At 50.3% G+C, this 17,494-nt stretch overlaps 1 protein-coding gene across 2 annotated transcripts in view; it reads right to left on the minus strand.

Annotated features, from left to right (window-relative positions):
- Positions 1–5,853: 5,853 nt before the first annotated feature.
- The window catches only part of JPH3 (junctophilin 3), a 58,348-nt gene continuing 46,707 nt past the window's right edge, over positions 5,854–17,494 (minus strand). For both annotated transcript variants that reach the window (XM_075765688.1, XM_075765687.1), the window contains one exon: positions 5,854–7,435. In XM_075765688.1, coding sequence (XP_075621803.1) covers positions 7,355–7,435 — 81 coding nt within the window. In that variant the 3' untranslated portion in view covers positions 5,854–7,354. The remainder of the gene's footprint in view (positions 7,436–17,494) is intronic.

Here is a 17,494-nt window from a genome sequence, read left to right on the forward strand (position 1 = left end):
TTTACTGGTAACGTAGGAAAGAATCCGTAGCGCTTGCTTGGCTCACAGCATCAGTTGCCTTGTCCTGTCACTAGGGTTAATTTACAATACCTTGATCCCGTTGACATTTGAGCCTTTGTGCGTGTATGATGTCCGTGGCTTTCTGTGCAGTTTTGGGGAATCTGCCACTCAGTTGCATTTGCCGATTTTTTTAAAAAAAATTATTATATTTATTTTATTTTTTTTTTAATTTGAAAAATAGTCAATTTAAAATCACAGTATCTGCGCACAGGGCTCCATTCCAAAAGCCCAACCAGAGAGGGGAACTCTCACTTTTTGCCAGATGTACTTTATATTTGCCTTCTGATCATTCCAAATACAGATGTACACCCTGAAAGAATTTTTTTCCCTGAGCTGAAACTGAGTTACAGCAGTGCCAAGGATGAAGGATAGTTTTGTACAGTGCTGCTGCTGCAGCAGCAGGAAGAGATTCTCCCTCCCCCTTCTCCAGTAGAGACACTGTTGGATGGGGGAACCAGATGCATCAGATGAGCTGGAGTGTGTGCAATGATAATCTGAGGTTTTTCCTTTCATCTTTTCCTCAAGGGCTCTGGAACGTAGTCCTGGTTGTGCTCTGTGCCAAGCTAAGTATGATGGGAGAAGGCATAGACTGGAAGAGATGCTTCCAAGGAACCTGTGAGTCAGGATGGGACAACTGTCCCACTCCTTCACTTGGCACAGCAGCGCCTTCATGTGGCTTCCCACAGTGAGCACGCTGGCTGCTGAGGGAGAGGAGGCTTTGGGGTGGGTTGCAGGGGAGATGTTGGCTCCCCAGAGCTGTCATTGCTCTGCTGTGCAATTGGGCTGACCTGGGTGTTCAGCTTGGTTCGGTTCCTCCCAGAGCTATGGTTCTGGATGAGCCAGCATAGGCTGTGGGTGGTCATATGGCTTGGTTCAGGAGGCTTTGGTGGCCATCCTTTGGTTGTATGATGAGGGGATGCTGCCATGGCAAACTGTCCTGGCCTGGAAATTGAGGCTTAGTTGTCTGGAACAGCCTGCACGGGGACTGAGACCCACTCAGCGTCCGTTCTCACTGGAGCATTTGCAGCCACTGGACTTGCGACAGGAATTAATTCTGATGAATCTGCAGAATGAACAACACAAACACAGCACTCCCCTGAGCCCTGCAGCCAGCGACAGCCGAAGAGCCGTCTGAACACCCTGGCCTGTCTCTTCTGGTGTAACTGTGGGAGCCTTGGAAGCTGTCACGTGTTGGCTGAGTGAATGAAACCTCTGAGAAAAAGGAAAACTTCTCACCAGAGCAGGGATGACTGATTATTACTACTACATGAAGTGCCTGCAGAGGAGGTCAGAATGCCACGGCTCTGCCACGATCTTAAGAAATGCAGACTATGATACTTTGATATCGACCTCTAACAATACCTTACTCCTCTGAGCCTTGGCTGAAAGGCCGCTGGAGCCTGTTCAGGGTTGCTGGATCAGATACCTGGTCGTTTTTCTTGTATTGGGTCCAGAAGTACCTTAAAGAGGAAGGTGAGCTTTTGCAGGCAGACACACATCAGTGACGTGGCTTCCCTATAGTGATACCCAAGAGAAAGGCCAGGCCTTGAACTTGGTGGAAAACGAGGGACTGAGCAATTCCAGCAGTGTCTGTTGTAAGAGCAGTTATTCTTGTCTGACACGTACAAAGAACATTTTGTACTTTTTTTTAATATATGAACACCCAAATAAAATTCAATTATTCCTTTGGCACCCATCAGACCATTGCTTTTGCCCACCTCATTGTAAAGGGATGAACGTATAAACATTTACATAGGAGAAAGAGACCTCGGTATATTATTATACCTGGAAACAATCAAGATGGGTCTTTTTTCAGCTTAGACAAAGCTGAAAGTAACTGGGTTTTTTTACTCACTCTTTGAGGAAAATGTATTTAGTAATCCCTTTTCTTTTGGGCCACACACATATTGTAATTGCACTATAAGTAACGCAGTGTCTAACTCGAGCTTAGCTTGTAACACATGGCATTGTTTCTCCCCGCCGTCAGTGTGTGTGGTGTAGCGTGGCTGGGGCGCGGAAGCGAATGAACCTTGCTGTGGAGTTTGATTATCAGAGAGCAGTTGGGGCAGTTGGGCTGACCCAGAGATAAATGCTGTTTGTAGATGGAAAGACCGTCCCTAGCATCTCTGCTCGTGTGATTTTGCTAATAGCAAGGACTTGGTTCAGTTGTGCTGAGTTGCTGTCTCTTCGCAGCGCTGCCTACTTGCTGTGGTGGCTTCTGGGGATAAACCAGTCCCAAACTCTTCTGCTGGCAAATCGCTTGTCTGTCAGGCTTGTTGTCCTCTGCGCAAGCTGGGCTGATGTCATCCTTCTTCATTCATCTTGGAGAGAATCTGGGTTCATTTGCTGTCTGTTTTGTATCAGCAGAACTTCTTTCTTGCTGCAGCGATCCCATGGGTGGGTCCAACCAGTAGTGAACAGCCCTGAGCACGTTGTGTCTGTCAGCAAGGCAGAAAGGCTAAAGACGCACACGTTCTTGCAAATGCAGGTCTCTGAGGGATGGGGGGAGTGGGAATGGGAGCATATCAAATGCTTTAGCTTCTGCTGCGAACCAGCTGTTGGTCCAACAGCTGCAGCATCCCTCATTGCTACCCCACAGTGTCTCAGTGGTGCAGATGAACAAGGAAAGAGCTTTGAAACGTGCTCCGCGCTGAAGGGGTTGGGGAGCAGTGCTCTTACTGCCTGCAGAAGGAATTCTCGCAGCTCTCCCTTCCAACAAGGCCAAACACCTGATACCGAAATGCAGCTGCTGCTGGGGTGGGGGTGGCTGCTCTTATGGAGAGGTGAGGGCTTGGGTGTTCTTACCATGTTGAAATGAGTCTGTAAGAGACACTGAGCCTAGCTAGGCTATCAATGGTGTACCCAAATCGTGTGTACAATAGTGTACTCAAATTGGGGATAAAAACAAATAGATGATAAGGATTGTGAGTCTACTAGGTAGCAGTGTGGCAGAGCAAATAATACCTGTGCACGCATGCAAGTCTCTCAAAAGTTTATCTTCCACGGACACCTCCAGCTGGGGAATGGGCAACCCACCACAAGCATTTCTAAGCCTCCCATCCCACAAAAACTTCTGGGCAACACTCAGCAGCTTTCGATATCTAGAAAGGGATGTTTCCTTTAACGTTACGGAGCACGACCTCTGAGGTGCTGCGGGTGAAGGGACACAGCTCACGATGCGTTTGAGTTACGTATTCAGACCTTTGGGCACTGACTAGTAGCCAGGGGGGTTCATTGCCTGTTGAAATTCCCTGGCTTGGCATGGTAATTAGGTGATTACGCATACCCTGGAAAAACAGGGTGGTGGCAGCGCTGAAGCTAGGTGCCTGTGGGTTTGTTGGTCTGTTTTGTCTAATATTAAAGGAACTCACGAGCTTGAAATGCCTCTGAGGGAAGCATAGTCCTGGTGGATCTGTTACTCAAAGGCACGTTACATAGTGCTTGCTCTGCTCAGAGCTCGTCAGGGAGCCTCAGTGAAGGTCAGTGATGGGCAGCAACGTGAGGGATGGAATTCGTTTAGGGGCTGTGTGAGGAGTTGACTTGTTTCCCTGCACCAGGAAAACTCATCACCACAAGACTCTGCAAAGCCCATCTTCACGCGAACGATTTACCCACATGCAGCGAAGCTGTGCAGCGTGGGCAGGACATCCAGTCCAGCCTCTGCTCTAGCACAGATCCCTGGTGCCCACCTCACCCCAAGACAATTTAAAAAAAATTCCTAGTTTTCCATCCTCCCGTAACTTGCGAAAGCCTGTCAGGACATGTAATTAGTCCTTGGGTTTCAATTAAGCCCTTCATCATCGATATGACATTATTTCTCCTCTCACTCATCCCCTTCTGTTGCAGTCTGGATTTTTTTATTTTTTTTTTCCCCAGCAGTACTGAGGCTTCATAACTTCACACAAGGTAAATAGATGCTGCAGCAGCTCAGCATCTCTGAAAGATCAGGCCCTGGAGAGTCCCAGCGCTCGGAGAATCTGGGTCTCGGGTACAAGCAAACCAGACGCCAGATGGGCTGGTGAGAAGCTGACGTGGCACGAGCAGGCGGAAGATTTTTTTGTATTCCTTCTTGCCTTCCCCAAAGATGCGGTGTCAAACCAGCCCATCACTCGCACAGGTGGGGTCTGGCCGGAGGACCGGGGTGTCCCCGCGGAGGGACACACGGCTTTTTCCCAAGGGCTTTACTGCGATGGCAGGAGGTGGGCTGGTTCCTCGAGCCCCAGCTCCTCCTTGTGTTTCAGGTGCTGCTCGTTCCCACTATAGGAACATAAAAATAACCATTGCAGTCTAAAAAAATGATACAAACCCTCAGCTGTTCGCATGCATCTGTCAGTGTGGACATAAAACAGTAGGTATGGACAATTTACATAGATTTATATGCCACGATGATAGTCATTTTAATGTGCCTTAGGTAGATATGTGTGAATCCAGGGCTCATAAGACAGGGCAATATACTGCATTGCCTCTCTCTCTGGGCTACTTCTCAAGAATATTTCTGGCCTTGGGCAAACGTGAAAAGCCCAGAACTAAGATAAATTGCTCAGCTCCCCATGATTAATAAAGGAATCGTTATTTTTAAATACGTGGTTTGGGAGCCAATTAATATTAGTCTTCGGCTATCTTCCATGCTGAACAAACCTCAGCTCGATGGAGGTTTTATCCCGTGGAACAAAGAGATGAAAAATCCGAGTTGCGTTTGTGTTTGTACATAACTGCTGGTACGTGGGCAAGGGCAGGAATAACTAGTCGGTCACCAGTGTGAAAAAGCTAGTCATGAAATCAGTAGTACTTTTATTTGATAACGAGAGGTGGTTTTGTGCTGTTTTATAGATATCTAAATATACTGTGTTTGCATGTAACTGTTGAACCTGCTCCTGGCGGGACCTTTGTGTCATGCACTTCAATGTACAAAAATAACCTCCTCGAGAGTCTTTACAAAGAATTGCAACCAGGATTACAAAACACGTGGATGAGTTCCTAGGGCTGCAATCACAATGTGTTGTTACTTGGTTCATTTCAAGTATGCAGCAACCATTCAAGAGTAAAAAAAGATGACTAAGGACCCAAAAGGAAAAAACAAACAAACAAAGTCAGAGGTGCAAAGATGATGGACACTTACTGTGGAAAATGAAGTAAAGTTACTGGGATCTCGCTACCTTCAGTTATCACTTACCCTGTCCACCCATAGCCCTCTCCCTGAAAAGGGAAACGAAGAAAAAGAGGAAGAAAAAACTGTGACAGGAGGGAATAAGACCATGTAAGGAAAAGAACTGAATTTAACTGGCACATGCTCTAATCCTTAGTTTATTTCTGGTTAAAAATATAGCAATCCAGTGCAGTGTAATAAGAAATCTGCTGAAAAGGTAGCAGAGAAACAGCTAAAACAGAAGCAAAGCAAAGCTGAGTCCACAAGTCAGGGCTGTACCCAACAACTCTGTATGTGAAATGTCGAGGAGGACTTTTTCCCTCCTTCCTCCCCCCAAATATATCTGTAAACGGGTTTCATCCCACCCTCGGGTTGCTGCCGCGCTCGCGCCCCTCCTCCCGTTGAACGGAGCTGCAGTGGGTAGAACTGAGGGTGGAATTTGGTCCCTGGATGTACCAAATCCCAACCAAACCGTTCGAATCGTACCTGGGGGTGGTGGATCACCGGCAAAGCCAATCTCCACGGTGGGAAAGGCGTGGGGAGGGGAGGGAACGGTACAGTCGATTTTGAAAGGCGAGGGGACGCCAGCCATTTCCAAGGAATTGAGCTCAGACCGCACTCTTGTGATTGGGACCATAACAGCTCAGAACAGGGATACGGCATCTTTAATGAGTATGCATATTATCAGTGGGGACAGGGGAGGGGAGAAAATCAAGGCAGGCATATTACAAAGATGGTATAAACGAACAAATTAGGTGACATAGAAAAAAAAAGAAAAGAATACATCCTTAGAGGCTGCCATTGCCAATGAGGTTTGTTTTTTTGTTTTTCTTTTTTTTTTCTTTTTTTCCTTTTTTTTTGTTTTTTTTTTTTTTTTACAGGGACATGTTGGAAGCTGGAATATACATCCTGCATTACAAAGTGCAAAATACTACATGCTCAGAGCCCAAGCATGATGTCTGAAACAGTCCACAGCAAGATGTAAGAGACAAACCCACCACCCTCTCCCTCCTCTCTGGGACATGCTCCAGTGCTCCTCCCCAGATGCCTTTGAAAAACAGTTTTATCTTACTTTGCTTTTATTTTATTTTATTTTATCCTAAGTGGATCAGAATCGAGCCCTCTCTCCCCAGTCCCTCCCCACCAGTCTGCTCCCTGGCATCTCCGTGCACGCGTGTGTTTGGGATGGGATGCTCAAGTAACGCCGCTCCTCGCGTGTTGGTGAGCCCGGCACGATGACCGGCAGCTACTCAATTCGTGGTGCTGAAGGTGCCTGCAAGGTTTTTTTGGGGGAATCTGGGTATACATTTTTACCCAGGAGCAATTGGCTGTGAATTAAAAGTAGCACTGGGTGGTTTTCCAGCCTTGCCACGGCGGGGAGCAGCCTGGGGAGGAGGAGTGAAGGCAGGAGGGTGGTGGGGCTGCTGCTCGCACCTTGTGTTCCCTATCCCCCCCCGCCCCAAGAAATTTAGCAAAATACCAATTGCTGCTCTGTTTTAAAAACAAATAACAAAATAGGGCCCGTTGCCCTTCTCCCATCTTTCACATCTAGACGGGGTTCATGCCTGCCCCCTGCTCCTCTCCTCCTCCATACAGCAACGTTTCTCCATTCGCGAAGGGAGAAGGAAGAAAAGCCTGATTTTGCCTTTCTCTCCCATTTCCTTCATCATTAAAGCTGTTGTGGATTTCCCTGGGAAACTCAGCCTGGAGCATCGCAGGACCCGTACACACTTCAAAAAAATCTCCCCGTGGTGCCCTCATCTGGTCTCCATTTTGGGGTTCATTACTGTTGTTACGAATATATTTTTTGGGGGTGAGGGGAAGGGAAATGAGGTTTTATTTTGTTGGGATTCCTTCTCATCCTCTCCAGTGTTGGGGGGGCAGAGTGTTGATAGCATTTTGCCATGCCACACAGCATAGTGTTATACAAGCAAAGAATTTTGGCTAAAATCCAAAAAACATTACCCAGGAAAAAAGGCAAACTGTGAGTGAGACTCGATCGTTTGTTGTTCTTCTGTGAAAAGACTTGGAAATTGTCGTAGGACAGTTCGAGTTATGATTTTTTTCCCTTTTTGTTGTTGTTGTTTGGTTTTTTTTCCCCCCATTCATACATGTAACTGTTATTTTTGCAAACAAGACAGTCTTGAATTAGATGAAAAAGTTAATAAACAAAATGGCGACTCCAATATTTAGTAAGATCACCATGACTACCAGGATGGGAGCCGAGCCCTGGAAGAGAAAGAAGGAGAGGAGTTAGAAGACACGCTGAAAATCTGTCTCAGGTTGCCTGGTAGCAGGGGTCGGGCGCCGCGCCGGGTCCGGGATATGGCAGGGCAGGCAGGTCTGCGGACGAGCAGACCCCAAACGACCAATTTCCAGCCTCCAGCAAATGATCCCGAAGCGCCCGGTAACCCTCGCTGAATTTTTGCAGGCTGCTGCCTTAGCGAGGAAGGCGTGAATCAAGATCTCCCCCTTAGAGGTGAGCAAACAGCAGAAGCAGGAACTAAACCCAGATCCGGTGCCCCCATCCCGGTGACAATACCAGGTCACCCCTCGGGCTTTTACCAAAGCACAATGATGTCCTCCCAGGGCAGCCCTCTGATTCTGCAAAGGCAGACAAAACCCCCCTCCTGTTTCACCAACAGAAATGACCTGGGCTCGGCCGGGAGCCCCTTTTCTCCCTCCCCACACTCACCCATACCCCAAGGCACTCGTGGGGCTCGCAGCATCCCTGGTAGCACTGTCCCTCTTATGCCTGAGTGACCGCAAAGCTGCTGGGCTCCTGCTTTTCTGAGCCACTCCAACCCTTACTGTCCACCCACTTGCCCCACTAGACACGTGTGTACCTGCAAGTCTCGGGGCAGACTCTCTTTACTGTCATGCGTTAGCACAAATGGCATCTAAGTCCCAATGTGAGCTCCGGACCCAGCGTCTGCCAAGCAGACACCCGGAGGGACACCCACCGGACACATCGATTGAGACAGTAGTTGTTCCTGGACTCCACCGTGTCATGCGTATGGAAATCTGGCCTTAAAAGCATAACTAAAACTAGTTGCTTACCCGGAGCGGTCAATGAAAAGGAAACAAAACAAAACAAGAAGATTGTATTGGGTCATATAGTTGTTTGGGGGTGGTTTGGGGGAGGCTTCAGAGGATGTTTCCCAGTAAGGATGATTGCTGGTACAGGTATTCCGACAGTGGCAAAAGTCAGGCCAGCATACGGCGGTCTACGTGAAGGCAACACTTTGGGAAAGCTCTAATAATCTTTCCCGAGGTTCCTATGGATGGAATTGAGCTCCTGGGGACTATGTGGGAACCATCGCAGCAACCCGCATCACAGCTGGCCTGTGCCGGACACCCACCACGGGCTGGGCTGAACCGCCCCAGAACCATCCGCTACGTAAAGGCAGCCCGGACAGCTGGTGATGGGCCTGGCGAAGGGGCGGCTCTTGGACCCTATTAGCACCCCAGCAACGACAGCAAGAGTCCGCTCGGCGTCAGGACTGCAGACAACCCTCCAACGCATCCTTCTGCAGAACACCGGTCAGAAAAACATCCACCCTGCCACCTCGTCCCTACCGTAAAACATTTGCTGTCCTAAAGCGTTAACGTGGCTCGCATCGGGGTGAGCAAGCCTGTGTGCAGGTAGGTGGTAGCTATTTCTCGGAGTAGCTGGTATCCTTGTCTATTCTTGCCGCAACGGAGCTGTGCCAGCTTTAATCGCCTGGAATGGTAGAAATGCTTTTCCCTATGCTCTGTCCTTGTACCAAAGCTCCCGTGGCTGTCGGGCTGGCATGGGGCGGGGGTGGGCGCCCTCTCTAAGCCAGTCCTTGTACCACTCTGCAGAGCTGCTGGGAAAAAAGAAAAAAAAAGGTTAAAAAAAAAAAAAAAAGGTAAAAAAAAAAAAAAAAAAAAGCTCCTTGCTGGCCAGAGATCGTTTCTCTTCTGAGCTGATTCAGTTCGCATTTGGGAGTGGGTGGGAGCGAGGATGCTGGAGCTTGCTGGAAAGGCATATTTGTAGCTTAGCAACAGGGTCAAAGGAAGCCAACCAAAGGGAGGGATTGCAGAGAGCCTCTCCTGGCAGCCAGGTATCCACGCCTGACTGCTTCCAGCAAATCTCTCTGCCTGCGCCACGCAAAGCCTTTCAAAGGCAGAAACCACCCCCCTGTTGCCACTCCCCACCCCCCCGGCCTCGCCGCTGCCAAGCGCTGCGATGCGGTGTGTTATTTACGTTTGGGGGGGTTTAGCTTCATTTCAAAAGATTATTGGGTTTTACGATTTTTGAGCTCGTGTTAATATAATAACAGATTGCAAGTGATTATCACTGTCATTGTTTCTGTTGGCAGGGCACCACAGAGGCACAAAATGCATTTGGTTCCCTCCACCTCGCAGCCAGGGGAGGACTGAGCCGCTCTCGCTCGTACTTGCATTAGCCTTGGTCCGCTCGCCGTTAGCTTTCCTCTGCCAAAGCAGCAGCGACCACTTCTGCCCTCGCTCTGCTCAGACTATTAGACCGTTTCCGTACCTTTGTGCACCAACTGACACGAGCCTGGGATAATCTGGAGGCTGCTTTCTCCTCCCTGACAAAAGGCATAGAGCTCAACTGGCTGCCTCTGAATTCCCTGGTGTTTGAGCTTTACCCTCACAAACACGGATACTTTGGGATGGACCCGTTGGACGCACTGAAATCCCAACCCTTTGGTACTCGTGTTCAGAGGATGCTGATGGGACGGTGTCCGGGGAGCATGCCCTTCATCTATACACCCGTATATCAAAAGTCGTGCCCTCATCTAGAAAAATGGGGGGACTCGACACGCACATACCCACTTGCATCAGCAGCAACTGGATTCCTATGCACAACTGTTTAGCTCGGCTCCCTGGTTCAGTCTGCACCTATTTGCCTCTCGCATCCCCTGCCCAATGCAGAGGCAGGAGAAAATGTTTGCTTTGCCACTGCCTATGCGTGCTCTTCCACATTTGCCAGCAAAAGCATCCCAGAAATAGGATGGATGACTCGGGAGGGGTCTCTGCAAACTGAGCATCTCAAATCCGACTGTCCGACAACCTACAAATTCTGCTTCCTTTTTACAGTTCCCTCTTTTTGACGCCCTCTTCCCCACGCTAACTCCAACAAGGGCTCTCCACGCAGCGACTGCAGGTACGGCTGCTCCCCCCCCGGTGAGACGCCGGCGTATCTTTGCAGGGGCTGGAGTCCTGCCTGTGGCAGCTGGCGGATAAGCAGCTTTGCGACTCTGAATCTTCTGTTTTAGTTCCAATTACGAATCCTGAGGCACTTCTAAATGCTTATGTCTGGCTTATTTCTAACTTGTAAGGTCTTTGTGCCTTAACCTCTGCTCAGAGGAAACGCTTGCCCTTCTCCCCTTTGATGGCAGAGATGTCCTGGGATATGTGTCATCTGTTTCTAAGAAGTGATTCCTGCTCAGTGCCCAGGCAGAAGATGAATCACTTCTGGGTCTGTGCTTTGGAAGAGACGTTTTGCTGAGCCCAGCCTGGCAATAGGTCAGTGAACTCCCTTTCACTGCAGCTACAGCCAGCGTTTTGGAACTAGCAGCTTTTACAACTCCTCACGCCACACGCCAGCCCTCTGTCGTGAGCCACCCCCATTTAGAAAGGAGCAATAGCCCTTGGTTTGCAAATTTGCACATTGCTTTAGTCGTTCAGCAATGCTTTATTTCATTTTCGGCCTTCTTGAGACTTAGAAAAGCCCAAAGAAATCCCCGAGGCCAGCGGTATCGCAGGCTCTGGGGTGCTGGAAAGCCAGAGGTCGAGCTGATTTTCCGAGCCTGGGGTTTGTGTGTCACAGGCAGCAAAGCAGGCTGCAAAGCTTTTCTTTTTCATCTTTTTTTTTTTTTTTTTCTTTTTTTAAAGCTACAACCCTCTCTTTAGCCCTGAAATAGTAGTGCTAAAGCAGGCCGTCAGGAACTGCAGAGATTTGTTTAAACTACCCTGCCTGTCATTCAGGAGACGGGGCTCCGCCGCGAAACGCCGCGCTGCTTCCCAGCACAGTGCCCGCCAGTCCAGAACCTGCTTTACTGGGAAGCAGACGCCAGTTGGCAGCGTCCTCTCACCCAGTTGTAGCTGTCTAAACGTTAGACATCTAGTCTGCGCGAACCATCTAGGCTGTCTGTAGACCAAGTGATGTGAGATGAATCCCACCCAGAATGGTTACCAGCCTGGCTCCGGGAAAGGAAAAATTAAATCAAGTTCTGGTGCGCCTGAGCATCATCCAGCATACTGGGTGATGGCAAATTTCATCAGCAAAACGAGGCAGCTCCGGGGCTGGGATTTTTTATTTTTCTTTTTTTTTATAATAAGATCCCTGGGCTCCTTTGTAGGAGGAGGAAAACATCTGCCGAGGATGAGCAACGTACACCAGCGTTAGCTAGGAGAAAAGGTCCTTCTGCATCAACAGGGATCGTCTGCGAGGACTTTAACATTTCCTCCAAAGTTTAGAGCGCTGGGACATAGACCCAAACCCACGGAAACACTAAAATGTGAATAAACCCTTGTTATGGCACAGAAGTAATAATGGTAATCATAGCTGTAGCAGTAATGAGCGGAGGTTTCTTCCAGCCTGCGGTTTTTGGCACACCACTGCTCTGACGGTGGCTGCGGCCGAGCACCACCATTTCTGCCCCTCCGCCTTGTTTGTTTTTATCCTTTGACTGTTGTGTAGCAACTCAAGAGTCTTACTGGGAATACAAGGGACAGCTGGTTTACAAATACAATTGTAGCATAATTAATTTAAGCATTAACAATCCATTATTACCTGTTATGGTAGGGTACAAGCTCTGTCTCTCTGCCATGGAAACCATCGTGCAGGTTACCTAGGAATCCCTCTGGGATCTATTAAGTGTAATTACTAAGGACTTGGATCAGCAAAAAATATATACGCATTGTTTTCCAGCCTCAGCACTGCAGAAAGTGCTGAAAACTTAGCAGCTCCGTGACATTTGTGCTGAATTGTCACATAATTGCCAGGAACAGGCTGCTGTGAAACGGTTAAGGAGCATTTAGCAAACGAAACATAAGGGATTCGCTTTGCTTTCTCCAGCGTATTGCAGCATCTCCCGTGACTCGAGGAAGGGAGCCCAGGAGATGCCGAACGTCCCCGTGTAAGAGGGACGGGCGCTTGATACCAGTGTGCAACCGAGTGGGGTGGGACGGAAAAACCTGCTTCTGCAGACAAAAAAAAAAAAAAAAAAGGTGGCTAAAATGAACGCAGGGATTTGTCCCGAGATGGTGACTCTTAATAAATTATTTTGTCACTTCTGGTTCGGGCCTCACGTTGCGTAGCCGGGAGCAAGCTGTAGGTTTGGAGCTCTATGTATATTTTTAAGAGTTTTGTTTCTCACACGGTCAAAAGCCAGTGTTTGACCCCAACTTTTTCAAAGCTGGAAGAAGACGTACAGTCGGGCTTAAAACCCTAAAATGAATCCAGGATGACAGGAGCAAAGTCAGTGAGGTGCTCTCTTCGGGTACATCAAAGGGCCCCTGAGATTAAAAGGGTTTTAAAAGGACGCTGTCAAGTCAAGCATCCCATTTCTCTCTGAACCTTATTTACCCCATGTTGTTACAAGTAATGCCTGCGATGTCTGTACATGAAAGAGATTAGAGAAGAACAGTTTCCGATTATTATTTGTTTTAAAAAGAGGCATCCCCCGAACCGTTCGCTTTGCGCGTGTGACAGCTCTTCCTGCGCACGCTGCGGCGATGCTCAGACCGGGCTCATCTCTAGAGGCGTGATGGCAAGCGGGTGGCTGCAGGACCCATCCTGCTCCTTATTCCCTTGTAATTCTACTTGTATGGACGCGTGTGAGTGCCACGGCCATTTGGGATTGGGGTTTGAAGCTGTTTGGGTGAGACGGGAGAAATAAGGGAAACCCTGATGCGCCTGGGTTTGGAGACCTGGGGAAGGCTCCTGATGGGGAAAAGAAAATAATGGAAAAACCTGAAGTGGGAAGACTGAGAGGATCACAGGGATAAGCCACAGGGTTTCGTCTCGAGGAAGCTAACCACGAAAAAGTCTCCAGAGCCCTTTCCCAGCAGACTGGTCCAAAGGCAGATAGATGGAGCATCTCTGCGCACGGCATCGAGCCGGGTCTGAGATGCAGGGGCAGCTTCACCATTCGAACAGCGGGGTTCGGGACGGAGGTAACAGCCAGCTGTTATTTTTATCTCATTTTACACCCTTGAGGGCTACCGGTGCCTAACTTCTCTGAAGAAAACGCTTCACCCCGAGGTCGGTCCCTTTGAGAATAACCTTGCAGCCGCTGGAAGAGGGAGCATCCATCGCCCGCGTCGGCAGGGAGGTGCCATTTCTGGGGCAAATTGCCGTGCTCCGTCCCGCCCCTCCTTGCTCCACCGAAGCCTGGGCTGAGCCCCCTGCCCGGGAACCCTCCCTCGGCCCCGGCCCCGGCTGCACGGCGTGCTCCGGCAGAGCCCTGCGCCGGCTGCAGATTGGCTGCCTCCTCCTCACTTTCCCCAGCGACAGCAAAACCTGCTCAGAATATCTTGATGGAAAATACGCCTCTCGCACAGAAAGCGAGCGAGGAAGATGCTGCAGCTGCTGGAATCCCTCCCCGCCTCTCCGGCGGGTACCTGGAGGCGACAAGGGGGTCTCTCTGAGATCCCTAACCCACCAGATGTCTTGCAAACTCCATTTGCTGCGGCTGTTTCCCCTGGTTTGTTTGCAACATGAAGCGGCACCGTCAGCAAACAGCTGAGACCACTGAGATTTTATCCGACAGCATGTGACAATGGAAGAAAATGTCAGGGGTGGCTGGGGTGGGGTTTTTTTTGGCTGCTGCCCTACCATTGGGCTTTCTCGGTGAGATGAGACGGGGGGATTTTAAAGGGCCAAGTCTCGAGCCTCCTCACATCTCCAGGGTGCCTTTAGTGAGACCACAATGTGTCCCTAGAAGTCTTCATCTAAATACTCGTGATTGCTCCTGCTAAATGAGGACAGGCAGATGAGCCAGGCTCCATTCGTGCCTGAGCACCGGCCCTTCTCGCAGGCATGCTGAGGACCTCTGTGCCTAAAACACTTCTTTTCCCTTTTAGAAGCTGCAGATGTTCAGCACCTGCAGAAAAGGAGATGTATTCTTTTTCTTTTTTTTTTCCCCCCAACCCTAAAAATGTGTTTTGTGTTGATGGATAAAAGGGTTGCTGGCATTTTAGAAAGCCTCTTTGCCTTTCCAGTGTCTCAACAATTCCTTTCTTCCTTTCCCATTTTAGATCTCAAAGGCTCTAGGAACCTGTGAAGCATTCAGGCACGGGCTTGAGCTCTGCACCTCATGGGCCTTGAAGGCAGGACAGGATGGTGACGTTCATCTAAGTCCCTTAATCTGACAACACCGACACCGGTCCTGGCACGTTGGTTTCCGTTTTCATCCGCCCAAACAATGACAATTGATGTGAGTTTGTTCTGTGCGTGCAGGGGTCAGTGCACACAGAGACACAGAAAGATCAGGTGGCTTTACATGTAATTTTAAAGCGTTTATATGACTGTAGCGCCGGCTTGATGACCCCAAAACCCCAAGGTCCCCTGATAGCGAACACCAAGCAGCGCTGAATTTCATCGATGTTATTGAGTGGTGGCCTCAAGAAATGACCTTTATAAGAGCAATTTTCAATTACTGATGTGCAGCCTCAATGAAGGGGGGTTCTGGGAGCCTCTTTTGAAGGGACTGGTGAAAAATGACGGAGAAGAACAAAGTTCCTATAGCTCATATAGCAACCTATACATCTGACTCCTCTACAGAGGTCTTCATCCCCACCTGGGCACACTTTGCAAGAGGCTGGACACCAAGGGACCACCCCAGCCCTTCCAGCCTCATTTCTCAGATAGAAATCAAGAGGTGTGGGGAGAGAAGCGATAATTTTCAGACTGCGTTTTTGCAAGCCCTGCATCCCCACCCCGTTCCTGCGAGCAGCGACAGAGGCGTGCTTGCTCCCGAAGCTGGAGCTGGCACTCCAACGCCGAGCCAACCCACCGGGCTCGTCGATGGCGTGCGTAGAGCCGGTTTATGGCAGATTGTTTTAAAAACAAGCTAACCTGTGAGGGTGACCTCAGTTCTGCACAGGGATACTCCAGGTAGGGCAAAAATAGCCCTACTCAGCTAAGAGCATCCTTCCCGATCGTTGGCAGGCACCTTTCCGAAACAGCCCAGCTGTCTGGGAGATGAGAAATGCCCTTTTCAGGGAGCAGCTTCACAGATGGCAGTGCTGTGGATCACAGGGAAGCAGGCTGTCATGCAAGCTGAAACGGCGTGGGCACACGCGCGTGCACGCACACGCGTGCGCACAGCCGGCCCTTCCCGGGAGCTGCGGTTCGCCTGGACGCTGGAGGCGAGCTGCTGGGAGTCGGAAGGGGAGGGGTATTTCAGGCTGGTGTGAGAAATGGGGCTTTGGGGAAGTTGGGGAGCCTTAATTCTGCGTGAAAGGATCTGGAGCGGGATGCAGTGGGTTTTTTGCAAGACTGAGCATGCGAGTGCCCTGTGTGCGCCGAGGGAGGAGGATGTGGGGACTGGGGGATAAATCCTTCCCCCTTAGCTTTCCCCTCCTCTTCCTCAGGGACTCCCTGCTCTCGCCGAGGTTTGAAATGCTTTGAGCTCCTTGACGGCAGGTGCAGGCAAGGTCACGGCGTCAGGCAGGAGGTTGGAACACAAACCATTGCACCTCCCAGTCCTCTCCTACACCTCCCTCCCCTGCTCCCGTTCGATGACCCCCCTCCCCGCCAGGCCACACGGACAAAACCCTGCTAGCATGGTGCAGTTCTTGCTAGAACAAATTGTTGCTGGCATTGTAGGTTATTTAAATCCACATATTATCTCTTCCTCTGTATTACATTAGCTTCCTCCCAAACCTTCACCATCTGTTCCACCCTCGGTTATGAATGTGAGAAAACTGAACATGCTGCTTCACAGCTACAGCACTTAAAAAGTATGATGTGCATCCTAATGGCTTTTCTGTGCGCCTTTCCATGCAGGCTGTGCCCCTTCGTTATTGCCCGGGATTCATTCGAAATAGCCATTAACGTTATGTTGCATTAGTGGCTATTTACCTCCGGCGTTGCAGCTCAAGCCCTCCTCCCCGGGCGGGAGGTTTACGTACGATGGCTCCGGCGTGCTGGCTGGGGTCTGTCTGCGAGGTGGGAGCCCCAACTTGGGCTGGGGGGTGGGGGGGAGATGCTGGGACTGCTTGTGCCAGCGATCTCCCCGAGGAGCGCCTGGCTCTCAGCGAGGAGAAATGACGGTTTCATTCCTCCTTTGGGACCCGCATCTCTCCCAGCTCCCTGCCACCGCGTTAGGTCACGTTACGAAAGGTGCTGGACCATCTGCGACTCCCACAGACTTCAACGGGGTTGATGTCCGTGCAATTACTGCTGCTGCTTTTCCCCTCTGAAAGCCTGTCAGGCTCCTAATGCTGCCTGTCATTTCTCTAGTGCTTCACAAGCATCTACGCTAGCAGGTAAGGACAGCCCGCTCTGGCCTCGGCGCCCGCTTGGTTGCTCAGCGGTGTGTGCTCAGGGCTGGCCGCGCTTTGTTTTGGGGTTTTTTTTTCTGGACTGGCAAGACACGTCCTATGGTGCAGTCCACCAGCAAACACACTGTGTTCAGCTCTTCTTAAATGCTGTGTGGGTGCTTTCGAGCCTGCGCCGAAGCCTGCAGGATGAATAGGAAGCCAGAAAGCTACAGGGCTCTGTGTGGGGGTGATTTATCCACAGCCGCGGCAGGGAAACCGTGGCAGATCTGTAGTTTAGTCCTTCCTGCATCCCGGCGGCTCACGGGCTGCAGATGTCACCGCTCCCTCCTCTCTCCCACCCGTTCGCTCTCATCCCTTGGCTGCAGGTGCCGACACCTTTGCTCTGCCGGCAGAGCGGCTGGAGGAGCGGGGGTGCTGTAGGTACGGCAGCGGTACCCCTACGTTACGGACCACGATGCCTCTAGCCCAAACTTTTGGCGTGATTGACAAATGTCATTTCGGTTTCATGATCCCTGTCTCCCAAACAACCAAGCATCATCTTCTGCTACCCTGACAGGGAGGTTTAGCTCCTTTCTTCTGCCAGAGCCTGGAATGTCACCACCTGTGAGTTACAGATTCCTCTTTCTCCTGCGGAGCTCTGGCCTGGGCTGTGGGACATCCAGCCGCACGGGACCCCTCCAGCCCTGCCCTGTGTTTGGCACCGACTCGACAAGGGGCAATTTGGAGCGGTGGTGGCTTCCCCGCTGCTCCTGTCAGACCCCCCTCAGCTCTCCTAGCAAC

This window comes from Balearica regulorum, chromosome 13, assembly GCF_011004875.1.
Source record: "Balearica regulorum gibbericeps isolate bBalReg1 chromosome 13, bBalReg1.pri, whole genome shotgun sequence".
Lineage (NCBI taxonomy): Eukaryota > Metazoa > Chordata > Aves > Gruiformes > Gruidae > Balearica > Balearica regulorum.